The sequence below is a fragment of the Puma concolor genome, chromosome B3 (assembly GCF_028749965.1).
Source record: "Puma concolor isolate L17-30 chromosome B3, mPumCon1.1.hap2, whole genome shotgun sequence".
NCBI lineage: Eukaryota > Metazoa > Chordata > Mammalia > Carnivora > Felidae > Puma > Puma concolor.
The window spans coordinates 116375561-116403113 of record NC_141672.1 but is presented as its reverse complement, the minus strand read 5'-3'; the positions used below and the strand labels follow the sequence as shown (position 1 = coordinate 116403113).

The 27553-nt window shown below is 37.2% G+C and overlaps 1 protein-coding gene across 9 annotated transcripts in view; it reads right to left on the bottom strand.

Moving 5' to 3' along the window:
* NEO1 (neogenin 1) overlaps window positions 1-27553 on the bottom strand; it is a 243552-nt gene that overhangs the window by 116044 nt on the left and 99955 nt on the right. For all 9 annotated transcript variants that reach the window (XM_086711172.1, XM_086711180.1, XM_086711179.1 and 6 more), the window contains one exon: window positions 27382-27518. In XM_086711172.1, the coding sequence (XP_086567298.1) occupies window positions 27382-27518 (137 nt within the window). The remainder of the gene's footprint in view (window positions 1-27381; window positions 27519-27553) is intronic.

Here is a 27553-nt window from a genome sequence, read left to right as displayed (position 1 = left end):
CAATGTTAATGCCTTACTAAGGGGGAAACAACCAGCTTGATAATAGCAATGCCTCAATTTTAAGAGTCCTCTTTAGCATGTCAAAGTCCCTCTGGAGGCCTCCCATATGCCTTTACCTCCCCAACTCCACAGTATAAAACCAGCCATTCTTCACAACCACAGTGCAGCTCCTTCTGCCCACAGGTCCTGTCCCGGTGCTTTAATAAAATCACCTTTTTGCATCAAAGACGTCTTCAAGAATTCTTGGCCGTCAGCTCTGGACCACCCCATCGTCACCCCAAAACCTCATCAGTAACACACTGAACAATCTTTGTCTGCCTTTAAAGCCTGCAATCTTGGGGCGCCTGGGTGGCGCAGTCGGTTAAGCGTCTGACTTCAGCCAGGTCACGATCTCACCGTCTGTGAGTTCGAGCCCCGCGTCAGGCTCTGGGCTGATGGCTCAGAGCCTGGAGCCTGTTTCCAATTCTGTGTCTCCCTCTCTCTCTGCCCCTCCCCTGTTCATGCTCTGTCTCTCTCTGTCTCAAAAATAAATAAACGTTGAAAAAAAAAATTAAAAAAAAAATAAAGCCTGCAATCTTAACTACTAGGGTATCATGTTTCTGAGGAAATGATGTATTTCTTGAGTCTCAAGGACTGAGACTCCCCGTAAGGCAGAGCAAGTAATTCTGGAAAACACAGCAAAATCCTCTTCAAAAAATCCCAATTAATATGATTTTAGCATGCATTTTTAGTAAACAGACTTTCAATGACTATTAGAAAAAAAATTATCACAATGTTCAATTCATCATTTACTTTTTCCTTTTCATGAATTACAAAATATAGCCTTTAAAATGTGCTCTGGATTTTAACTTCTCTGTAGATAGTATTCACACCAATTAAACACAATGTAAGAGCAGATGTTTGTGGTTGGGAAGTTAAATTGATAACCAGAGAGCAAATGAGTCAATTACCATAAGAAAATAAGCGTCATAATGGAAGATTATGCATTTTGTTACCAAAGAGATAATTAAGCTTCAAATTCTCTTTGACAGCTCCCTATCCCTTCTAATGCCATCATCATTACAAGAATAATTTTAATTGCTAAATGCACAAGTAGAATTTAATACTAAAACATATTATACTTGCAAAATTCTTTTGCTGGAAACATCACTTAATTCCATCACTGTTTTGCAACGTTGGAAATTACCACTCAATTCAAACAGAAAACAATGTAGGGCCAACAGCAATGTTTCAAGGTTACTTTATTATGCTCTTATTTGGAAGATTATAACAGTTTTCATTTACATTACCTCTGAATTGTTGGAATTTCTATTGTTGCATTTTAAAGGTTTAAGCATTGGAATTCCTAAAAAGCTCTTTAAGTAGAGAAATAAATCAATTCTGTCCATTTTACTTAAACTGCACACTTGCTGTTCTTAAGCTTCTTTTAAATTATTCACAAAATTACATGTAAGTCCTTAAAAAACAACAACAACAACAAAAAACCCCAACAAATAAAACCCAAGCATTTTAACAGGCTTAAATTCCTTGAGGATGTCGTTTGGCAATCTAATCAACAAGTCTGCTTTAAGTACTGTCTCTAACAAAGCAAAAATACATTAGAGCTCTCCAACATTTCTCAAGAAAGCCTCTCCTTCCAAAGAAAGTGAATAGGTTTTCCTTACTCTCCAGGAGGAAATTATAACTATGGAGCAACATTGTGACAAAGTTGCCATATGACCTTGAAATTTTGTCTCCTTCCTTCCCCACGCCTCCAGCTTCATCACATTTCCTTAATTCTCCCCCTCAAGTTATCTAACAGGTACTCAGTTGTCCTTAGGATCTTAACTAAAAACATTTCCTGATCCACTTCTCCCCCAATTCTTGGCTATCACTGCCCTATTTACCATTGAAAACCCAGCAGACCTATTTACCATTGGCTATCTTGCTATCACTGCCCTATTTACCATTGAAAACCCAAACAGACGCTCAATGTCTATTTGTCAGCATGAATGGTTATTTGAATTCTAAAACTTCCATTAATCAGAAGATGTTCAGATAAGAATTTTTCTCAAGGATTCTCAAGTTTTTCACAGATTCAATGTTTCATACCATTGTTTCTCCAACAAGAGTTCATAAATTTATTCTTTGCTATCTGTGAATTTTCTGCATGAATTTTAAATGTTTATGATAATGTAAAAATTTAATAAGCATGTTATTTCAGCACTCACATTCATGTTTACCAGTTGGCTCTGTAATGGCAGAATTCAATCCCAATGCAATGTTACTCAAACTTTGGGTCTTACGGTCCTTATACGTCTTAAACTTGAGAAACTGTGCTCTACAAGTAATTATTTTTTAAGAATTCTCAAAAATCTTTACCAAACATAAGCTCCCCTTCCTTCATAAGACTGGGACATACTTAATCTTTGCATGGTGTCACAATATTGCCATGATGAACATCAGCTGTGTACCACACCCCAACAAAGAAGGTACGAGGGCCTCAAGGTTGATTACTTTCGCCTGGCCTAACTAGAAGTACATTAGATAGAAATGCTCCCTTAATAGCTGTACTCAATTTGTCAGTTCTCTGCTTTCAGCCTTGTAGCAGCATACAAATAACTTAGGATAAGGTTTCTCCAGGTGAGATCCACAGACTATTTGAAGAGTTACACAAAGTTCTGTATTGGGCCTGAGAAAAATACTGAGTGTTGGCCTCACACTACCACATACTTGAGAACTGCAAAAGACGAGGCCACAAAATCCACATTTTAACAAGCTCTCTGAAATTACTCTCAACCATGGTAAAGTGTGAGAACCCTGTGTTAGTGGTCAGTCACTCAAGGAGATAACTACATACATTATCACAATTTATATAGACAGAGAGCTCCCCAATTTTTGTGCCTGCTGGAACCATTGAATTCATTCATTTGCTCACTCATCAAACAAATATTCAATAAGCAACTACTGAGTTAAAAAAACATTTTAAAGGATGCTGTGAAGGAGAATGACAATAAAGACATGCTTAATAAGTGTTATATAGATGGGAGTTCAAATAGAGATATGACTACCGATGCAGTGAAGAATACAAAAAAATTGGTCCAGTGGTTACCTCTCAAGAGGATAACTGGGAAACTGGCAAATGAAGAAAGATGGACAGTGACTTGTTGCCATATACTCTTCCCCTTGATTTTTAAAACTGTGGTAAAATACACATTACAGAAAATGTACAATCTAAACCATTTTAAAGTTTAAAAAAAATTTTTTTTAATGTTTATCTTTATTTTTGAGACAGAGACAGAGCATGAGTGGGGGAGAGGCAGAGAGAGAGGGAGACACAGAATCCGAAGCAGGCTTCAGGCTCCGAGCTGTCAGCACAGAGCCCGATGCAGGGCTCGAACTTGTCAACTGCGAGATCATGACCTGAGCCGAAGTCGGACTCTCAACCGACTGAGCCTTACCCAGGTGCCCCCAATCTAAACCATTTTTAAGTATACAGTTCAGTGGTATTAAGTACACTTACACTGCTGGGCAACCATCGGCATAATCCATCTCCAGAACTCTTTTCATCTTGTAAAACTGGAACTCTATACCCATTAAACAGTAACACCCCTTTCCTTCTCTCCCTACCAGCCACTGGCAACCACCCTTCTACTTTCTGTCTCTCTGCTTCTGACTACTCTAAGCACTTCACATGAATTGAATCATATTTTGTCTTAGCATCCTGTCAACGTGCATCCATGTCACAAAGCATGCGTCAGAACTTCCCTCCTTCACAAGGCTGAATAACATTCCATTGTATGTACATATCATGTTTTGCTTGTCCACTCATCTGCAACAACTGGGTTGCTTCTAACATTTTAGCTATCATGTTCGCTGCTACGAACATGAATGTACAGTTAACCCGGGAGACCGTGCTTTCAATTCTTTTTGAATATATATCCAAAAGTGGAACTGATGGATCATATGGTAATTCTATTTTTAATTTATTGAGGAACCACCATATTGTTCTTGACAATGGCTACACATTCCCATTAATCGTAGAGAAGAGTTCCAATCAATTTCTCCACATCCTGGCCTATACTTGTTATTTTCTGTTTTGTTTTGTTTTGTTTTGTTTTGAGAGTAGCCATCCTAATTGGTGTGAGGTGCTATTTTATTGCACCATATACGTTTTTGAACCATTTGACTTTTTCTAGGTTCATAGACTATTTAAGAAAATTTTACTGACTACTGGTTTGGATTTGTCTGCTCCCCCCCTTCTCCCTATTCTTTCAGCTAGTTCTATCTGCTGAGAGTGTCTTTGTTTTCTTTTCTCCTTCTCTCTACTTTCCTCATTTGCTAATTTTAAAAGCTGAATAAGTAGTCAATATAGAAGGAGTAAACAATACAAAAAAGAAAGAAAGAAAGAAAGAAAGAAAGAAAGAAAGAAAGAAAGAGAGAACAGAAAACAAAAAATCCTTCTCTATACCAAGCCCCAAACTACCTGTCAATTATCATATCTTCCCCAGAGATAAACACTATTTTTGGTGGGTAAGCTTCCCAAACTTTTTCTTTTTTCTATGTATTCCAAACACATCGCCCTCCCTCCCTCTCTGTCTCTCTCTCTGTCTCTCTCTGTCTCTCTCTCTCTCTCTCTCTCTCAAACACACACACACACACACACACACACACACACACACTTTAAAATATAGAATGGATCAGCCAATAAATACTCTTTGGCAACCTGGGTTTCTCTCACTTATCAATTTATACGACCATCTCTTTTTTGACAGCAGCACAGTGGTCCACAGTCTGACTACACCATAATTTATTTTACCAGTAATGCTTTAATACACATCCTTATACGCAGATCTTTGCACACATGTCAAAGAGTTTCAAAAGACTAGATTCCTAAAAGGAATAACTAGGTCATGGTGTTTTCCTATTTAAAGACTTTATACATATTACCAATGGCTGTATCAGCTTTATACTCCTGTCAGAGAATCACTATCAATGAGACTATTCAACACGCTCCTGGAAGTTCTAATAATGTAATGAAATAAGAAAAAGAAAAGAAATATAAATATAGGGGTGGGGTTGGAAAAATCTCTCCCTGCCACTCCCCTCTCCCCAGTACACCATGGCAATGACTGTCTATTTAGAACATTCAAGAAAATCCCTCTCATGGAGAAATTTCAATGTGCATTGCTGTACTATTTGGGGGGAAGGCAGGACAATAATGTAATCAAGTGGATGATAATTAAACTATGGCGCATCTAGTTAAAGTATATTACAGTCTTCCTACTCAAAGTATAGGGAACATCAGCATTGGCATCATTTGGGAGTTTATTAGAAACACAGCCTCCAGGGGCGCTGGGGTGGCTCAGTCGGTTGAGCATCTGACTTCGGCTCAGGTCATGATCTCATGGTCCGTGAGTTCGAGCCCCGTGTCAGGCTCTGTGCCAACAGCTCAGAGCCTAGAGCCTGCTTTGGATTTTGTGTGTGTCTCTCTCTCTAACCCTCCCCTGTTCATGTTCTGTCTCTGTCTCAAAAATAAATAAATGTTAAAAATTAAAAAAAAAAAAAAAAAAAAAAAAGAAACACAGCCTCTGTACCCTACTCTAAACCCTCTGTCTGAATCAGTATTGGCATTTTAACAAGATCTTTCGGTGATTTGCATGCACATTAAAAGTTTGATAAGCACTGCTTTCAAGAATTTATATACTGATACAGTCTTATATGTACAAACATGAAAAAACTAAAGCTTAAAAAGTCAAAAAGCAATTTGCAGAAAACAACACACATGGTATGATCCTATTTGTTAACAAAAAAAACCAATATATTTCTAGATGTACATGTACACAAATGCTTTCTAAAAACACCCATAAGTATATATATACTAAACTAATGGCAAAGGTTACCTCTGAGAAACAGGGTGGGAATGGGAAAGGAGAAATGCAGAAGATTTACTTTGTGGATACAGTTTGATCCTTTAATAACATTATACTACTTATATAATTTAATTTTTTTTAATGTTTATTTATTTTTGAGAGAGAGAGAGTGTAAGTAGGGGAGGGGCAGAAAGAGAGGGAGACACAGAATCCAATGCAGGCTGCAGGCTCTGAGCTGTCAGCACAGAGCCCGACGTGGGGCTCAAACTCATGAACCTTGAGATCATGACCTGAGCCAAAGTTGGACGCTTAACCGACTAAGCCACCCAGGCACCCCTGTTACTTACATAATTTAAAAAAGAAAAACAAAAACCAAATAAAACTGAAAAGCGAATAGAGAAATAAATTTTTGTAAGCTAACAAAAAAAAAATGATTAACAAGCTTTTCAATGTCACTCATATTCTTACACAAACAAGAAAAGGTAAATTAAAAACTAATTCATGCTACAAAAATAGTTAAATAGCTGAGACACAAAGGTGCAGAGTCCTATCACATGGCCAAATTCTAAACACTGGAGGAAAAAGACCAAACGAACTTTCTGTTCTCACAGAGAATGACTTGAAAAAAATCACTGTTATAAGAGGAGACAATCAAATAAAATACAGGCAAAACAAATACTATGTAAGTGTACAGAAGACAGTAAAAAAGAAGTGTTGTTTTTCTGGATTTTTGCCTTGTTTGTACTTTTATCAGTTCTTTTAAAAATGTATTTGTCGTGGTTTCTTTTCTCATCGTAAATACTCATTTTGCACCTAATCTGATACTCATTTTCTTCCAGAAGGCCTTAGTTTTCACTCCAGGCCCCATAGAAGCTAGATCTGCTTGTTACATTTAATGCTACTTCTACAAACATATTCGCTTGAATAGGCACAGAATACCTCTAGAAGGATACAAAAGAAATTAATAGTAGTGGTTGCTTCTGTAAAGGGAGTAGGACACTAGGTAATATTTCATTATATATCATTTTGTATCTTCTATCTACCTTACCTATTAAAAACGTTGAGTTAAAAATAATAAAAGTGGAGAGACATGCATACACCTGGCTAGGCAGACATGCTTGTGTCAAAAGGTCAACCATAACTCTTTTATTTTTTTTTTTAATTTTTTTAACGTTTATTTATTTTTGAGACAGAGAGAGACAGAGCATGAACGGGGGAGGGGCAGAGAGAGAGGGAGACACAGAATCGGAAGCAGGCTCCAGGCTCTGAGCTGTCAGCCCAGAGCCCAACGCAGGGCTCGAACCCACGAACCACGAGATCATGACCCGAAGTCGGACGCTTAACCAACTGAGCCACCCAGGTGCCCCCCATAACTCTTTTAAAGTCAATCTACAAATTCAATAAAATGCCATTCAATATCCCAAGAAAAATTTTAAGAATATTTGACAAGCTGATTCCACAGTACATCTAGATGAAAAAATGTTGAGAAAAATAATTTTTTGGTGAATAACAATGAGAGGGGATCCTCTTAACAAAATATCTAAACAATAACTGAGACAGTACAGTATTGATGTAGGAATAGACAAATTTATCAATAAAACAGAGTCTAGAAATAAGACCTACACAATTTGGAAATCTGGATTATAAAGTGTGATATTTCAAATAACTGGGGGGGGGGGGAGCAAGAACAGTGGTGGGGCAACAGGTAATCCATTTGGGGAAATATTACCATATAGCAAAAAAATCCCCACAAAACCACCAAAACAAAAGAAAAACTCCAGATGGATCAAAAATCAAAAAGTAAAAATAAACTACAAAGCAATAGAAGAAAATGGGAAAGAATGTTTTTGAATAAGGGGGAGCAAGATACAATTCCAAAAGGAAAAATTCCAACATAGTTGACTACAAGGAAATAAAAATTCTCTGTATGATAAAATACACTTTAAAATTAAAATTAAAAGACAAATTACAGGAATGTTCATAGCAGTTTTAAGTTGCTAAAAATTGGAAACAACTCATATGTCCATCAAAATGAATAAACAATTATGGTATATTCATACATTAGAATACTACTCAGCAAAAAAAAGGAACAAACCACTGATACAATTACATGGCTGCTTTCAAATAAGTATGCTGAAAGAAATAAGACAAAAACAGAGTGTATGCTATGCTATTCCATGTATGTGAAACTCCAGAAAATATAAACTAATCTATAAAGACAGAAAGTAGATTACTGGTTACTTAGAGATAAGGGGTGTGTGAAGGGCAGGTGGGAGTGCCAAGAGGCATCAGAAAATTTGGGGAGTAATGAATAAGTTAATTATCTAGATCTTGGTCATTGTTTCATGCATGTAAACCTAAAATTTATCAAACTGTACACTGTAAATGTATGCAGTACATTGATGTCAATTATATTTCAATGCAGCTGTTAAAAAAATACAGGTGAAATATTTGAATAAATTATTTGTAATTCATATGTCAAAGAATTGGTATTCAGAATACATTAAAAAATTCTACAAGTCAATAAAAGATAATCCAAACACTGTCCATTAAGAATGGACAATTAAAGAAAATAAAAAGTCAAAAAAAAATCTGAAAGATGTCAAATCTCTTCTGAATTAAAAATCCACTACTAGGGAGTAAACAAAGTGATACCACCTTTCTGAATGGCAACCTGGCAAGATGTATCAATATTTAAAACATGAATACCTTTTATTTTAGCAATAATAGTCCTAGGAATAATCATAAAAAGATAAAGTGTACAAGTGGATATGTACGTTTATAGCAGTGTAATTTACCACAGCAAAACACTAGAAGCCACCTAAGTATTTATTAAAAACCTGGATAAACACATGCAAACACTGGAATACTGTTATCGCAGGGGTCAGCAAAGTATGTTCCCCTTTTTTTTTTTTTTTCAACGTTTATTTATTTTTGGGACAGAGAGAGACAGAGCATGAACGGGGGAGGGGCAGAGAGAGAGGGAGACACAGAATCGGAAACAGGCTCCAGGCTCTGAGCCATCAGCCCAGAGCCCGACGCGGGGCTCGAACTCACGGACCGCGAGGTCGTGACCTGGCTGAAGTCGGACGCTTAACCGACTGCGCCACCCAGGCGCCCCTGTTCCCTTTTTACAAATAAAGTTTTACTGGAATACAGTCATGCTCATTAGTTTAGGTAGAGTCTACAGCTGTTTTTCTACTACAATGGCAAAAATGAGTACTTGTGACAGGGACCAAAAGGTGCATGAGACTAAAACACTTATTATCCAGTCCTTTAAGAAAAGTTTACTGACTGCTGTAAACCACTATATACAATGTACATTTGTGTGTCCTGACACAGAAAGATGTGACCATGATACCCAATAAAAACATGCCAAAATCAGAATTAATGGTATCATTTCATATTTTAAGAAACATGGATTTATTGATGACTTAATATATTTCACCAATATATATATATAAACTAAAATAAATATATAAACTAAATAAATTTATAAATATATATAAACTAAAATGTTAACCACAATGCTATTTGTGGGTGATGAAATTATAAGTGACTTATTTTTCTTAACTTTCCACATTTCTTTTGGTTTTACAGAGGGAATATATAATATCGATTATTTCTTATAATCTAAAAAAGTGATGAAATTATTTTTGTAATATCAATTTACATTCTGGAGAAATAATTTTATAATCTCATTACAGAAACCTTGAATGAGTGAATACAGTTTGCTGAAGAATAATCCAATCAAACCCAGTAAATGATCATTAAGCGTATTGTGAACTAATTCCTCATCTCCAAAGATGAAAAGCTTGTTCTTAAACATGTTCCTGATTTATCAAACTGCTACTGGCATATTTTTCATTCTTTACTACTCATGAAAATTCTCCAAATTGGCCTAGCTTAGAAAAATCTTTGCTTCCTTTGTCCATATGCAAATTAGAATATATTTATTTGAAAATTCTACACAGCAGCTGAAAATAAGCATTTTAGTTCTTGTAGAAGTTCAGTAAATCACAAGCTTCGGCAGTTTAGTACAAAGCAGAATATCTGTTTTTCAAACCGTTGACCCACTGGTGTACCTAGGGCAGTCCAGTGGGCATAGTCAACTCTGGTGCAGAAACTGAGAAAGGACAGTCTGTAGAGGTTAAAAACAATAATCAAACCAACGTAAAGTTAAAGTTGGTCTGCTTTTTATTACCACCATGTGCCAGCAATTCTCCACAATGTCAGTGATACAAGCCTCCTTCCCATCAGAGTGGACTTGCCCACTACTACTTTGTTAGCTGACCCTTCCTTTGATGTTTCGTGACATCAATGTTTAAAAACACGGAACAGGAAGAGAGGATGGGGTGAACAGAAAACAGTGCATCTTACATAGTGTGAGTAGGTACTGTTTCGTAAAATGTTTGCTTCAGAGACAGATATATCTGTATTTACCTATATCTATAACCTGTCTACGTAATAGATATAGATCAATAGAAAGGTGTAGGATCCAATATATATATTGAATTGTGGCATAAAATGTATTTCTTACTATTTGTAGTAGTTAAAAATGTTTAAAAAGCACTGGGAGAGAATAAAGACCCTCATGAAGTAGTATACACTGCTTGAAGAGAACACACTAGGAATAAGAAGTTCCAGGCTTTTACTGCTAGCTTTGTCTTCAAGTGCATTTTGTGACTTTAGGGAAATTACTTTTCCTTGAAAGGAAAAAAGACATATGCATGCGAAAACTCTGCTAATACAAAAGGCATTTAAGGAATTTGCCAGGTATACTCATACAATGTAAATGTTATAAAGTATAGATTATATTTTATGAATAAAATAAAAGGTGCTTGATATTTCTAATATGATAAAATTTCTTGGCACATAAAAATGTCTCAGAATTCCACTGTCCTGTTACAATTTTTTAAAAAATTCAGCAGCAACTATTTTCAGTATCCCAAGAAAAAGGTTTAAGAGGAAAATGTAATTTGGGGACTTATGGAAGCTTTATCAATCAGTAGATTAGTAACAATACCCCCTCTAGGGTTTTATAAGTGAAAAGGAAACTAAATTTTGTGGAGCATCAGCTATGAGTCAAATATGATAACGTGTGCTTTATCTATTAAATCCCTTTAGAGCCTCAAAATGTAAAATGCATTGATAGGTATAATTCTGTTACACAATCACTGGAAATTAGTCCTTATGATCCCCTGAGAAGGGCAGACGATAAGAGCTCTGGCCAATGCACTTGCTATTACTACTTTCTCACTTGAACACACTAGTGTGTTGTAGTGTATGTTCTACAGCTCCCTTTAATCTAGAGCTCAAGGTCAATGCTTCACAAATAATTTACTTCACAAGTATAGAAATAAAAAATTCTCTGGGGCACGCAGGTGGCTCAGTCAGTTGAGCTTCTAAATCTTGATTTTGGCTTGGGTCATGATCTCACAGTTCGTGAGTTCAAGCCCCAGGTCGGACTTCGCACTGACAGTGAGGAGCCTGCTTGGGATTCATTTTCTCTCTTTCTCTCTCTCTCTCTCTCTCTCTCTCTCTCTCTCTCCTTTTCTCTCTTCTCTTCTTGTCTCTTCTCTCCTCTTCTCTCTCTCTCTCAAAATAAATAAATACACTTAAAAAAAATTCCCAAGGGTTTTGGGAAAATGGTATTTTACCTCTGCTAATGTGAGGATTAGGTTTGGTAATTAGGTTTTTTTAAAATACTTATAATTAGATGAAGACTAATATACTAGGCCAATTTAATTATTTACTCAAGGTACAGGTATTATGAAATAGCAGTTTACAGAGGCAAACATAATTGGAATTGAATTGGAATTTACAGATATTTCATAGCACATTTGACATTATTCTTTTGCTTCTTCCAGAGAAATTCAAACAGCTATACTGAGAAAAATTCCAAATCCAAAAATAATAGAAGTAGTAGTGATAGCTAAAATTCAACTATTTCTAAAGACATATAAAGCAAAGACCTGAAATTAATATTGTTAAATATTTTAGGGGGCACCTGGGTGGCTCAGTCAGTTAAGTATCCGACTTCAGCTCAGGTCATGATCTCGCAGGTCATGGGTTCGAGCCCCATATTGGGCTCTGTGCTGACAGCTCAGAGCCTGGAGCCTGCTTCAGATCCTGTGCCTTCCTCTCTCTCTGCCCCTCCCCTGCTCATGCTCTGCTCGGTCTCTCTCTCTCAAAAATAAACATTAAAATTTTTTTTTAAATAAGAAAAAATTTAAAAAAATATTTTAACTTTTCTATTTCCCACATCTTTCAGGTACCAATAAATAAGATGCATCACCTACATACAAAATCAATACTCTAAAAAACTTAGAAATTTCACAAAGGAAGATACAGAAATGACCAACAAGCAGATGGTAAACTACTCAACATCATTAATCATCAGGGAAATGCAAATTAAAGTGAGAGAGATACCATTTCACATCCACCAGGATGACTACAATTAAAAAGACTGCTGGCTAAGATGCGGAGCAAAGAGAACTCACATACACTGTTGGCAGGAATATTAATTGGTACAACCACTCTGGGGAAAGATCAGCCACAACAGGAATACTCCTTATCAACAAAAAGACACAGACTCCTACTGCATGCAACAATGTGAAAGAATTTTAAATGTTATGCTTGGTGAAAGAAGCCTCACATAAACAAGTACCAATGACCTTCAACCCATTTCACAAACACACACACCCCACCTCTGACAACTACCAATCTAGATATTCTCTGTATCTATGAATTCAGGCTTTTCTGTTGTTGATGGTTTGTTTTGTTTTGCCTTGTTTTTTTAGATTCCATGTATCAATGAGATCATACGGTATTTGTCTTTCTCTGACTTATTCCACTTAGCAAAATACCCTGAGGCCCCATCCATGTTGTTGAAAATAACAAAAAAAAAAAACAACAACGCTTAAATAAAGTCTGGACTGATTGTCCATTTCTGATTCACAATGTGACGTCAAGAATTCAAGCAATTAGATTCATCTGTTAAAAACATCTAGTGTCATGTTTTTTCTTCTACTTTCTGAGCAAGAATCACTGAAATCAACTAGACAAGAATGAGTGTCAGAGACAAAGCTGACACATAATATCGCAGCTTTTATCACCCTGGGCTAGAAATGTCTAATGACTTCACTGTGTCACCTATTGTACCCTTGAGGATGAAGACTGCAACCCATTTGCCATTCTATCTCCAGTAACACTAGATTCTGCCCTATGCCTAACTTGAAGTACTGAATAAATATTGCTTGAAAAATATCTTTGATGATACTTTTTAAAAAAATGTTTATTTATTTTTGAGAGAGAGGGCGACAGAGCGCAAGCGAGGGAGGGGCAGAGAGTGGAGACACAGAATCCAAAGCAGGCTCCAGACTGAGCTGTCAGCACAGAGCATGACACGGGGCTCGAACCCATGGACTGCAAGATCATGACCTGAGCTGAAGTCAGATGCTTAACTGACTGACCCACCCAGGCGCCCACTTTGATATTACTTTTAAGATAGTCATTGAAACGCTGTATTTGTAATCACGGACAAGAAAAATACTAACACAAAGAATGGAGGAGATGTGGGGTGGAGACTATCCCCTTCCTATTTAGCTTCCATTAGAGAAGTTCCATGTTTACCTATTTTAAGTTTCTTGCTTAGAAAGTAAATCTTCCTTGAGTTCCCTCCATCCTCCCACCTCCAAAAAGTCTGAAGAGCACTGACATGATCTCACCTTCAGAAATTTCTCTGGACAAAAAGACCAATAAAGTGCTCATTATCATTACAATGGGGATTGGGGGAAAATGCAGAACAGATTTAATTTCATTTAAGCTGTCACGTTATTCTCACAATTTATATCACTGCAGGGAAGTTAGCTTTCAGATACACTGAGGATAACTGTGCTGTATTGATAAGATATTCTGGTTGGGGTAAGATTCCTTTCCTGTGCATAAACTGGGTTCACCTGAAAGTGTCAACAATAAACACTTAATGATAGGGGGTGGGAATGGATAAACACGGAAGAAATCTGCAATGAAGAAGAAACCTGCCCTACATATTCTTCTGACTAGGAGGTATCTTTCTATTGACCATTCTGGAGCTTCTGAGAGTTCAATTTTTAGCAGAAGGTGGCATTTTTTAATTCATCAAGTTGTTCCACTTTTCCTGTCGTTCCTAATTCCAGCTATTACGTCTTTAATGAAGAAAGAGAAAAACAACTAAAATTGAGAGAATTGGGAAGTTTAGGAGATTCAATATATTTAATGAGAGGCTTATTGCCAACACAACTGAAACTACTAAAATTCTTCTTGGCATGGATCTCTTTAGCAAATCTGGTAAATTCAATAGCGCCCTTCGAAGTAAAAGAAATACAGCTAGTAAGACAGTAAATGCTATATGAAATACATTCACTCAAAAAGACTGAATGTATAACAGATTCAAGAAAAGACAGCTAAAACTAATGAATAAGAGACCCAGAGTAAGCTAAGTGACTTTGCCCAAATACTGCAATTCTTATGTTCTTTAAACAAACACTAAAAAGCATATACTAATATTTTGTCCAATCTGCCAGGGTAGATAAGCAGGAGAGCCTAAGAAGCTAAATTGGGCTTAAGAGTGGAGTGCCACCGGCCTGGCTCACAGATAACAAAATGTGGAGCCAATGGTATCTGATGGTTGTGGAATGGGACAAAACCAAAACAGAAAGTCATCTGAGATGTCCATTTGAATAATCTATGGAGGAAGTAGAATCTAGGTAAGTAGACAAAAAAAGAAATCAAAGGAAGAATCAAGTAAAGACGATTTAGATAGAAAGGAAAGAGTCTATAAACCCCAGGGACATTAGCGGAGGCAACTCACTAAATGCCCACAAAGCACCAGGCACTGTATTTGCATCTTCTTTACTTCATCACCAAAAAGAAGGCATTCTCATCTCCATTTTACAAATAAGAAAAATGGGGCTCAAGTAACTGACTAATTTGCCAAGGTGACATGGCCAGAGACTGGGAAACAGGGACATGCCTCCAAAAACAAAGCTCTTTTCATCATATCATATTCCTTCTATGAGGTAATGCTGGTCTCTTAAGTGGTATTTATTTATTTATTTATTTATTTATTTATTTTTTAAGTTTACTTACTTGTTTTGAGATAAAGAGAGAGTGCAAGTGGGGAAGGGGCAGAGAGAGAGGGAGAGAGAGTATCCCAAGCAGGCTCCACGCCACCAGCGCGGAGCCCATTGCGGGCTCAAACTCACAAACTGCGAGATCATGACCTGAGCCAAAGTCAGACGCTTAACCAACTGAGCCACCCAGGTGTCCCTGATCTCGTAGTGATCTTAGAGAAACCAGGGATCTATTTGTATACCACGATTCCTGCTTATTTGTCCCACAAAGCTTCCTCCTCATTAGGGTCATTTGGTAACATAAAAGCACAACAGAGTTGAATTCTTCTTGTCATGTTGCACTTTGACTAATGCACAAACAGCAAAAGAGGCAGGATCTTTTGGCATATGAATGGCTCCTCTATTTTGTAGTATTTTCGTGGTCTGAAACATGCATCTGTATTCCACATAAATCTAGCTTCTAACTTTACATCATATTTCATTTTATTTCACGTGGATATTCCTCATCTCTTCTATTATACCTGCAGGTTATCTCCTGAAGGTGGTTAGTTACCATGGAAATGAGGCTGTTGTACTTCAGAATAAATTTACATAACTATTAGAAAATTATTTCAAGCTTGTAAAATACGGGATTTACCTGAAAGCTAACATGACCACTGGTATGATAAAAATGTAAGAACTGCAAACCAATTCAAAGAGATTCAGGTCCCAATAAAGATTATAAAATAATTTCTGACTTACAGCAATGGCTTCAAAAACGGAACATCTATAAAGTGAAATTATAAAAAAATTCTGGATATAGATTGCATATTATAAAAATGTCCAAGTATCTTACCCATTTGTTGTTAAAAAAATGTGTTGGGGGCACCTGGGTGGCTCAGCTGGTTGGGAGGCTGACTCTCGATTTCACCTCAAGTCATGAGATTGAACCCCACATTAGGCTCCATGCTGGCTGTGTGGAGCCTGCTTGGGATTCTATCTCCGCTGCCCCTCTCCCTGGCTCACACACTCACTCTCTCTCTCTCAAAACAAATAAATAAACATTTTTTAAAAATGTAGTGTCAGACACTATATTTAGGTGTTATGGATCAAAAAATTGAAACTGATGCAGACCTGTCTTCAAGGAACTGGCAAGAAAGAAACATACACAAACTGAAAAAAAGAAACTTAAATGTAACAAGTGAGAAAGATACATGCAAGGTATATATGCAAAATCAGAATATGTAATGGAAGAAGTAAGAGAAAATGGGTCCACGCAAACAAAGGGAGTAAATGGGAGCAAGAGTTTCAGAGATTTCTGAGAAAAGCCAGGCAAGAGGGTAAAAAGAGGAAAACTACACAGAAGGAATAGCACAAAGAAAAGAAACACATGGGGTTTCTAAGAAGCCAGCTAGCTATAATACCTTAAGAAGCAATGGCAATATTAGGGGCGCCTGGGTGGCTAAGTTGGTTAAGCGTCAGACACTATGCTCAGGTCATGATCTTGCATGCATGATCTTCCAGCCCCGCATCAGTGCTGACAGCTCAGCTGACCTCTCCCTCTCTGCCCCTCCCCTGTTCGTTCATTTTCTCTCTCTCTCTCTCTCTCTCAAAAATAAATAAACGTTAAAAAAAAAGAAGAAGAAGAAACAGGGCACCTGGGTGGCTTAGTGGGTTAAGCAGCCGATTTCGGCTCAGGTCATGACCTCACAGTTCGTGGGTTCGAGCCCCACGTCGGGCTCTGTGCTGTCAGTTCAGAGCCTGGAGCCTGCTTTGGATTCTGTGTGTCTCTCTCTGCCCCTCCCCTGCTTGTGCTCTGTGTCTGCTTTCAAAAAATAAATAAACGTTAAAAAATTAAAAAAAAAAAAAAACAAAAAACAAGAAGCAATGGCAATACTGGAATTGATCAGACTCAGACTCTAGTTCTCTCTCTGCTTGGCATTTAGAAGAAAAATGACCGCATCAAGATAAGTAAACATCCAATATTCTGAAAATTACATATGAGACCTCAAAAGGAAGACATTTAAGGCTTCTTGCTAATTGTGGTAATTTGTAAATGAAAGTCAAAGGTATCACCCAATTTATACCGTAACTATGACACAAATATTATTTAATATATTCAAACCATATGATCTTACCACTTAATAGTCTTATAAAATATGATTTTTGTTAGATGCACAGTGTTCTGATATATGGATAGGACAAAACTTATTTTATCAATCACCTATTGTTGGCCATTTAGGTGGTTTATAATTCTCCATTAAATATGTATCACTCCAAAAAATATGTATCATTGCAATTTCTATGCATAAATCTTTGCACACATCCTACATTACTTCATTAAAAGAAATTACTAGAAGTAGAACTGTGGGCCAAAGGATGTGCAAATTTTAAGACTTTTGATTAACAAACTGCCTTAACAAAAAGATTACACCAATTTGTACTACTACCAGCAATGTATGAGAATCCTCACTTAACTACAATTTTGCCAAGAGTAGATTATTATTTTAAAACTCTACAGGGGTGCCTGAGTGGCTCAGTCAGTTGAGCATCCGACTCTTGACTTCAGGCTCAAGTCATGATCGAGCCCCATGTTGAGCTCCACACTGAACATGAAGCCTGCTTAAGATTCTTTCTCTCTCGTTATCTTTCTCTCTCTCTCTCACCCCCCTCTGCCCCTCTCCCTGACTTGTGTTCTCTCTCTCTCTCTCTCTTAAAAAAAAAAAAAGTGCTTGCTTTGGCAGCACATATATGGCACTATGGGCCAAGAAAGGCCCATACTTTAATCTGCATTCTCTACTATTTGTGAAGTTGAACTTTTTCAGGTCAATTTTCCATTTTCATCTCGTTTTTTTAAACAGACTATTTTCTTTTTCCCTTTTTTTCAACAGAGGCATTCTTTTCATTCTTGTTCATTTATACGTTCCACTTTTATCTGTGGCAGTTATTTTTCCAAGATTTTAATGGAAGGATTTTGGTCATTTCTGCCATTCTGATAAAACTGATTTGATGGAGGGGCGCCTGGGTGGCGCAGTCAGTTAAGCGTCCGACTTCAGCCAGGTCACGATCTCACGGTCCATGAGTTCGAGCCCCGTGTCAGGCTCTGGGCTGATGGCTCAGAGCCTGGAGCCTGCTTCCGATTCTGTGTCTCCCTCTCTCTCTGCCCCTCCCCCGTTCATGCTCTGTCTCTCTCTGTCCCAAAAATAAATAAAAACGTGGAAAAAAAAATTAAAAAAAAACTGATTTGATGGAAAACCAGGTTAGAATAAGAAAGACCAGTTAGGATACTAAGACAGCCTATGAAAGAGATTAACTGAACTTGAACTAGGTGAGTAAAGACAAGGACAACGAGAACCTAATGAATTAGAAGTGAGAAGAAATAAAAAAGATTGAAATGATCAAAAATGATTCCCATGTTTCAAGCACAAGTGAAGAGGTGGGCAGTGACACCACTAATACATAGAAAATCAGAGGAAGATTTTGAAGGAAGAAAGTTCAGTTCAGTTTTGGACATGTGAAGGTTGAAGGACATCAACTGGAATTGTCTGAAGATCAGCAAGGGGTCTGCTATAGGAATTTAGGAGTTATTGCGATGTCAATTATACCAGAAGCCAGGAGTACAAAGAGGCGTAGGTTAAAGACAAAACTTTGCAGAACACTAATATTTTTTTTTTTAATATTTTTTTTTCAACGTTTATTCATTTTTGGGACAGAGAGAGACAGAGCATGAATGGGGGAGGGGCAGAGAGAGAGGGAGACACAGAATCGGAAACAGGCTCCAGGCTCCGAGCCATCAGCCCAGAGCCCGACGCGGGGCTTGAACTTCTGGACCGTGAGATCGTGACCTGGCTGAAGTCGGACGCTTAACCGACTGCGCCACCCAGGCGCCCCAGAACACTAATATTTTAATGAGCACACTGAAGTGAAGAAAAGATGTCCATAAAAGAAAAGCAGAGGAATGGACAAATAAAAGGAGAAGCAGGATAATACAGTGTTATCAAGACAAAGTACTGGAGCATCTCATGGGGTTGGAAGTAACGACGAAGGGATTCAATGCACACAGTCTTGAACTACAACAGCAAATAAGGAATATAAAGGATTTTTTTTCCCTTAAAGTTTATTTATTTTGATAGAGTGAGAGACCGTGCATGCATGCAGAGGAGGGGCAGAGAGAGAAAGAATCCCAAGCAGGCTCCGCACTGTCAGCACTGTGGGCTCAAACCCACAGACTGCAAGATCATGACCTGAGCCAAAATCAAGAGTCAGGCACTTAACCAACTGAGCCACCCAGGAATATAAGTGTTTTTAAGCAGCCATTTGGAAGAAAGCTCATCTTTATTGGCTTTGGTCCTTTCAAGTTTTATGTTGGCTTATGGAAGGAATCAAAAAGTCAAGAATGGCAATAAAGACAATAAAGCACTGTTTATAAACATTATATATATGAACGTGGCAATTATGGCCTCAATTATATAAATTAGGGTAATGATTCATCTTTCTCCAGGATAAGCTTTTATAAGATTTTTTAGGTTTATTTCTTTATTTTGAGAAAGAGAGAGAGAGAGCAAGCATGAAAGCATGTGAGCAGAGGAGCAGGCAGAGGGAGAGTAAGAGAAAGATTCCCAAGCAGGCTTCATGCTGTCAGTGGTGAGATGGAGGTGGGGCTCAATCTCATGACTGTGAGATTACAACCCGAGCAGAGATCAAGAGTGAGATGCTCAACTGACTAGGCCACCCAGGTGTCCTTAGAAGACTTTTTTTAATCCTAATTTTTTACACTACAAGTCTATAAAAAACAAGGTACAAAGGAAAACATGGGTAATAAAGTAACCACAAACATGAACTCATCCTAGTTTTCACATTTCAGAATTTCAATGCAAAGTTTCATTCATTCATACAATTATTTACTGATAATCCATTATGATAAATCGTTATTAAGACCAGTCCCTGTTTGGTAAGGACCCCAGTCTAACAGTAGTGGGAAAAGGCATACAAGCAAATCAATAAGAAACAGTGGTAAAAAGAGAACTACTGAGAGAGACATAATAATTACCTGAGGGTAAGAGAATGGTTGCGAAAAGACAGCAAGGTTAAGATTAGAACTAATGTTAAAGGACTATCAGAAAATTTTAGCTGAGGGTGTGAGGCTACAGGGGAATAGAGCTAGCAAATATAGTATGTTCAGGAAACAATATGCAGTTTGGTAAAGATGACCTCTATTTCCATCCCAGGTTCAGGTGGAAGAATGCCAGAAGTTTATTTAATCAATTCCTTGCAACCACTTACTGAACTGATAAAAGAAACTAAGACAAAGGTAAGTTACATAACTTGCCCGTGTTCTCATTTCTGTAAGCGAAAGAAATAAGACTGGAATCCAAGCATACTGGGTCCAAAGACTGCTCTTAACTACTCTCTGGTGTCTCTCAGTTAACAATGAAAAAGTTGACTTTAGGGGCGCCTGGGGGGCTCAGTCTGTTAAGCATCAGACTTTGGCTCAAGTCATGATCTCATGGCTCGTGAGTTCAAGCCCCAACCTGAACACTGCAATGGCAGCTCAGAGCCTAGAGCCTCTTCAGATTCTATCTCCATCTCACTCTGCCCCTCCCTCACCTGTGCATGCATGCACATGCTCTCTAATATAAATAAACATTAAAAAAAAAAAAGAAAAAGTTGACTTTATATGAAGGGTCTGGTTGTTTTTTCCCTTCTTTTTTAGAGAGAGGGACAGATAGACAGAAAGACTTGGGGAGAGGGAGAGAGAGAATCCCAAGCAGGCTCCACACCCAATGCAGAGCCTGGTGTGGGCTTGATCCCGTGACCCTGGGATCATGACCTGAGCTGAAATCAAGAGTCGCACGCTCAACTGAATGAGCCACTCAAGTGCCCCAGGTCTGGTAATGTTTTATAAATATGCCACAAGGAGTTTATTTTATCCTAAGCCAAGAGAACTGAGAGTTCTAATAAATGAGAGAATATTGTAACTCATTATGAACTAAAGGGAAATGAAATCAAGCAGCAGACTGGCAGAAAAGGAGAGATCAATGTCTTGATGTGGATAGAGAGCAGGCAGAGTAGAAGGGTAAATGTAGAATGACATTAGACTCTGACTTCAGAGAAAGATAGAATTTAAACTTCAGTGACACATTTATTATGAGTATTGACAAAGTCAAGGAGGTGGCCAATTTAGAATTTATCAATTTATCTCACAAGGATACAAATGGAAAATTTTCTTCTTTTGTGCATGGGGGAGGGAGTGGAGAAGCGTATCACAGACTGTTATGAATGTTGTAAGAGAAAAGGAAAAATTCCTCTTAAAAAAAAAAAAAAACAACTCATGACCAATGGGTGTTATCCGCAATCTGAGATGACAGGAAATACACGATGGGCTAATTCACGTCACAGCATGTGTAGAAATCCCAAGAGTTAATGATAAAAAAAATACACTTGAAATTTTTAACAGATGAATAATGAACTTATAACCTTTTTCTGCATTAACACTCACTATGGCATTTCCTGCGGCTATAACTTCTTAAAAAATAACAGAAGTCAGATAGGTATGACCATATATAGAAACAACTATATAAACATTTATGTATATAATCTCCAACTCTTTCTCATAAACTGGTTACCCCATTTGAAAAAGAAAATACTTTCAGTTATGGGGCAAAGTTCAAAATAAAATTTTCCAAACTTTTTCTGTACATGACGACTTCTTATCTGTAAACAATAAAAAAGAGAAAACCTCATGTGACACACATTAACAGTACATGTTCAATTATTTTAATTACCATCCAGATTAAGAAACAGAACACACCAGAGGTCCTGTTGTCCCATATTCAGTCACTACCTTGTCCAAAAGTAATCATTACCCTAATTTCTGATTAGTTTTGCCTATTTTTGAACTTTGTAAAAATGGGGCGCCTGGGTGGCTCAGCATCCAACTTTGGCTCAGGTCATGATCTCACAGTTTGTGAGTTTGAGCCCTGCATCGGGCTCTGTGCTGACAGCTCGGAGCCCGGCGCCTGCTTCGGATTCTGTGTCTCCCTCTCTCTCTGCCCCTCCCCCGCTTGTGCTCTGTCTCTGTCTCTCAAAAATGAATAAATGTAAAAAAATAAATAAATAAAAAATAAATGGAATCATACAGTATGTGTTCTTTTGTGCCTTGTTTCCTTCTTTCAATGGTATTTGTGAGATTTATCCATGTTGCTGAATGTAGCAGTGGTCTGTCAATGATAATATGCCACTGTAGGATTAAAAATACTACTTATCTTTCCTACTGTTGATGGATGTTGTAATTATTCCCAGTTTTTATTTACTGTGAATAAAGCTGATGAGAACATTATCATGTGTTTTTTTGATGCATATATTTTTACATTTCTGTTAAGTATACTCCTAGGAATACCACCATCATATCGTAAAATATGTTTGTGTGCAATTTCAGTAGATTCTGCCAAACAGTATTCTAAAATGATTACATCAATGCATAGTCCTAATAACACTACATCAGCGTGTTCTTCATCCTTACCAACACCTCCTGTTGTTAATCTCTTTAATTTTAACCACTCTGGAGTACAGTAGTATCTCACTGTAGCTTTTATTTGCATATATCAGAAAACTAATGATAATAAACCACTTTTGCAAATGTTTAATAACCACCTGAAGATCTGTGAGGTAGCCATTCAAGTCTTTTGCTGATTTTTTACTGGTTTATCTGTCTTTGTTTACCTGTTTACCTTGTTGATCTGTAAGAGTTTACAGAGTATACATCGAGAGTTTAAACTTTTTCTGAAAAGGACCAGATAGTATTTTAGAATCTGTGGGTGATGTGGTCTGTGTCACAACTACTCAAATCCATTAAAAACAGCCATAGTCAGTATGCAAATGAATGTGACTGTATACCAAACAAAACTTTATTTATGGACAATAAAATCATATTTCATAAAATGTTCATATATCACTAAATATCCTGTTTCAACCATTTAAAACCGTATAAACTATTTTTAGCTATTATTATACAAAAACAAGCAGTTGGGCCGATCTGGTTTGTAAGCTATAGTTTTGCACACTCTTGGTCTAAATAAAGACCTTTGTCAAGACTTGTATTTAAGTCTTGTCAGGTGTCTATCAGTGTTTTTATGCTTTACAAGGAACCAACTTTTGACTTTGTTGAAACTCTCCATTTTGAATGGTTTTTCCTATATTATTAATTTTGCTCTTGCCATTACTTCCCTCCTTCTATTTCCTTTGGGTTAAGTTTGCTATTTTTTTTTTTTTTTTTTTTTTAGCTTTTTGAGGTGGATATTTAAGTCACTGATTTTTCAGTCTTTCTTCTCTTCTAATACCTGTACTTGGTTATAAATGTCTCATAAGTTTTGATAGGTCACACCTCCACTGTTTCATCAAACTGTTTTCTATTTTCATCATTTCTTTCCTGACTCATGGATTATTTCAAAGTGATTCACTTAAGGCCCAAACACTAGCAGATCTTCAAGTTACCATTTTTTAAAGTTACTTTGTTTGTAATTAGTTCCAAACTTAATTCTACAGTAGTCAAATCTATAGACTTTCAATTCTCTAAAATTTGTTAAGATTTATTCTATGCTCAATATGTGGCGCATTTTAGTAACTGTTTCACAGGCACTTATTAAAAAAAAACAGTTTAGGGGCACCTGGCTGGCTCAGTCAGAAGAGTATATGACTCTTGACTTCAGGGTTGTGAGTTCGAGCCCCACAATGGGTGTAGAGGTTGCTTAAAAACAAAATCTTTAAAAAACAAAAACAAAACACAAACACAAAAAAAAAACAAAAAAAATTACTCATTTGTTTGTTGCAGTATCCTATCAATGTCAAATATATTGCTAGTATCTTTCTAATCTTCTGAAATGTATTTATCATGCTTATTTTCAATTCTTGGTTAATCTTTTCCAATAATTCTCCATCAAATGATATATGTTATTCTACCACCACACTTGGTTTGGTCAAAATTTTTAGTTCTGGGTTATCTCTGATATACTTTTCCTTTGATTCTAGCCTTTTAAAAAATAATAATGAACTTTCCCAAGTTACTAATGCTGCATAGCCCAAAACGTAGTGGCATAAAACCACCACCATTTTCTTATGCTCAAAGATTCTGTGAGTCAGGAATTAGGACAACTATTAGCCTCAAGCCGATCTGAAACTATGGTAGAAAAAGAGAAGTTAGCATACAGGATGTTTTATCAATAGTAGGCAAGAAGTGAAGTGACCTGACATAGAACCTTATACATCCTCTCCAAGTGAGGCTGGGGAGGAAGAGAAAGAGCTGGTGGACAATTGATAAGGCGTGGTTAATAAATGAATTTGGTTGTTCCCTATAGTAAGGGTATCAAAAGCTAATTCAATCTTAAATCTCATTGAGGAATACAATTATCTAGTACCAAGGAGGTAATGCTCGTATTACTGTACAACAGTATTCTGTACTGTTGAGACGCTTTCACTAATAATTTTTAACTCTGAACACCACACCACATGCTGTGGAGGTCAAAATCTTTTCAATTTCTGCCAATATAATCATTGGGGAAAATGGTATCTTTTAATTTTTCCTATCTGCTGATGAAGAAATGCAATAGGCTGATAAACTCCTCTTTGTGAACTGCCTGTTCATATTCTTTACCAATTTTCCTTAGGTTCTTTCTTTCTTTCTTTTTTTTAATCATTTTCCAGAGGCACCTGGGTGACTCAGTTGGTTAAGCGACCAACTCTTGATTTCAGCTCAAGTCATGATCTCATGGTTCGTGGGTTCAAGCCCCACACTGAGCTCTGTGCTGACAGTGTGGAGTCTGCTTGGAATTCTGTCTCCTCTCTCTCTGCCCCTCCCTTGCTCTTGCTCACACACTCTCTCAAAAATAAACAAACATTTAAACATTAAAAAAAATTAAAAATAAAATCATTTTCTGAAAACTGCATTTTCAGAATTCTGACCCTTTCTCAGTTATGTGTTACACTATTTTCTCCTAGTTTACCATTTGCATTTAGCCTTTACTTACAGGGGCTCTTCTACATAACTTCTTTAAAAATGTGTACATTGTCAAAATGTGTCAGTTTTTGCTTGACATCCTATTTTCTGTTTTTCCTGAGATGGTCTTTCCCAGCAGAGATAATATAAACACTAACCCATATAATCTTCACTTTTTCACATTCTGACCTTTGGTCTGAAGTACAGATCCGATTTTATAGTCTCCTACTTGAAAATCTATTATACCAATACCCTTTAGTAAATAAAAGATTTTCCCTCTGAACTGAATTCCCACTTTGATAATATTTTTAAGTTCTGTATTCACTTGTAACAGCTAGATTTTATTCCTTTTGGTTGACTTCTTTTGGGCCAATACCATGCTGTTTTGATTACAGAAGGTCTGTGACAATTTTTAACACCTAGGTTTCCTCACTCTTATCCTTTTCTCAGTTTTCTAGAATGTACTCATTTAAAAGGTACTTTCTATAGGCACAGATAATAAGATGGAACTTGGTACAAACTGTAAGATGTATGTATTATAACTAAAAAAATATAGTTAATTAAGTTAACAGGAAGAGTCCTAACTTGATTCCATACAATGAATAAAAGTTAAAAAGGAGAAAATAACCACATGGACAAATGGAACTGACATGTATGGTGAACACCATGCCTCACAATGTGAGGTTAACAACAAGGTACTTCACAGTAGAGGAAACTGAGGCACAGGTAGGAAATAAAAGAGAGTGTTAGGCCAAGAATCTGATTAATGGTAAAAACAAAAAGAGAAAACATCTACTAAGGGAGGCACAGGGGCCAAATAAGATGGAGTTCACTAATATTCTACTTGCATGATCCCACCCACATAGAGGTAAAGAAATAAACTGGTCATTCTACAACTGGTCATGGCCAACCTTCCACCTAGCCAAGAACAATGGCTGAGCTCAACTGAGGCAAAAGTTATGTAAATAACTGTAATAGTTATAGTCTAAGGATTGCTCTTTTGATTTTCAGAGATTACGAATCCACCCACAAAATAGCAACAGAGAACATAAACATTCTGTGCCTTTGTCAGCATAAGATCCCAAGCAACCTATTCTCCAATTCCTATCAAAAACAAACTTGAGGGGTGCGTGACTGGCTCAGTCAGAAGAGCATGCGGCTCTTGATTTTGGGGTCATGAGTTTGAGCCCCATGTTGGATGAGAACAAAACAAAGTTGAGTCCTCCATGACTGCTGGGAGTATAAATGTGACTATTGTGATTCCTACTCTAAAACCCACCAGTGTACCAAGAGAAACTTTAATAAAAATGTGAGACAACCCCAAACCACAGATCAGGAAGTATTTTATCAAATATGATACAATTTGAGACAAGGTAATAACGAATATCATGAACTAATACATACCTCTACATATCCAAACAATGGTAAATTTTCCTGAAAGTACTAGAAAAGTCCTTAAAAATTTTTATTTGAAACAAGATAAATGAGGGGCGCCTGGGTGGCTCAGTCGGTTGAGCGACCGACTTCGGCTCAGGTCATGATCTCACGGTTTGTGAGTTCGAGCCCCGCGTCGGGCTCTGTGCTGACAGCTCAGAGCCTGGAGCCTGCTTCTGATTCTGTGTCTCCCTCTCTCTCTGTCCCTCCCCTGTTCATGCTCTGTCTCTGTCTCAGAAATAAATAAATTTAAAAAAAAAGAAAAAAACAAGATAAATGAGGGTATAGACAAATCATAGGAGAGAGCAAATATTTCTCTGAGGGTACATTTCAATATGGAGGAAGGGCAAGGGAGATAGGATAAAGAAGAGATTATGTGCACATGTCATGTTCATTTTCTCTGACTTCTAAATCAGAGAACCTGTAAGAGGAGATGCTGTGATGACCAACATTAGTTGAACAGAAAGAAATACATCATCAAATCATCGGAGAGACGACCATGTTACACTGAGAGTCACAGAGCATTCTGTCCTGGGTGATCTATTCTCCTAAAAGGAGGGAGCACCAATACTTAGGAGATAAAGTATTAGATCAGAGTACAAGATCAGATCAGAGTACAAGAAGTCTCTGTGACAAGAAGAGTGAACTGAACCTTCCAGATGCCCCAGAACACAGCATTCCCCACACTACTACTAGTACTACAGATAATAACAGTAACTGAGCTCTTATCGTATTCTAGTCACATAGGCCAGGAGGTTTACAAACACGAACTCTTTTAATCCTTAAAACAACCTCAATGGGGTGAGTGCTCTTATCATCTCCATTTTACAGAAGAGGTAAATGAGGGCCAGAGAAGTTAAGCAAATTTCCTATAGTATGAACCTAAGCAATCTGGCTTAAAGCTCAGGGTTTTAACTCTATCCTATATTGCCTCTTTCACTTTGATGTTAAATAATTAGCAAACCCATACAGTACACAGAATTTATTTATACAGGAAATGGTTACATACCTTGTACTGTAAGCTCTGCTTGAGCTTCAACGGTCTCATTCCCATTATCAGCTATACAAAAGTAAGTCCCCGCATCATCCTCAGTGACATCACTGATCTCCAGACTACCACCTGCCAGCAACGCCAATTTTTCAGAGCTGTATAAAAAATATTGATACATTTCAGAGCTAGG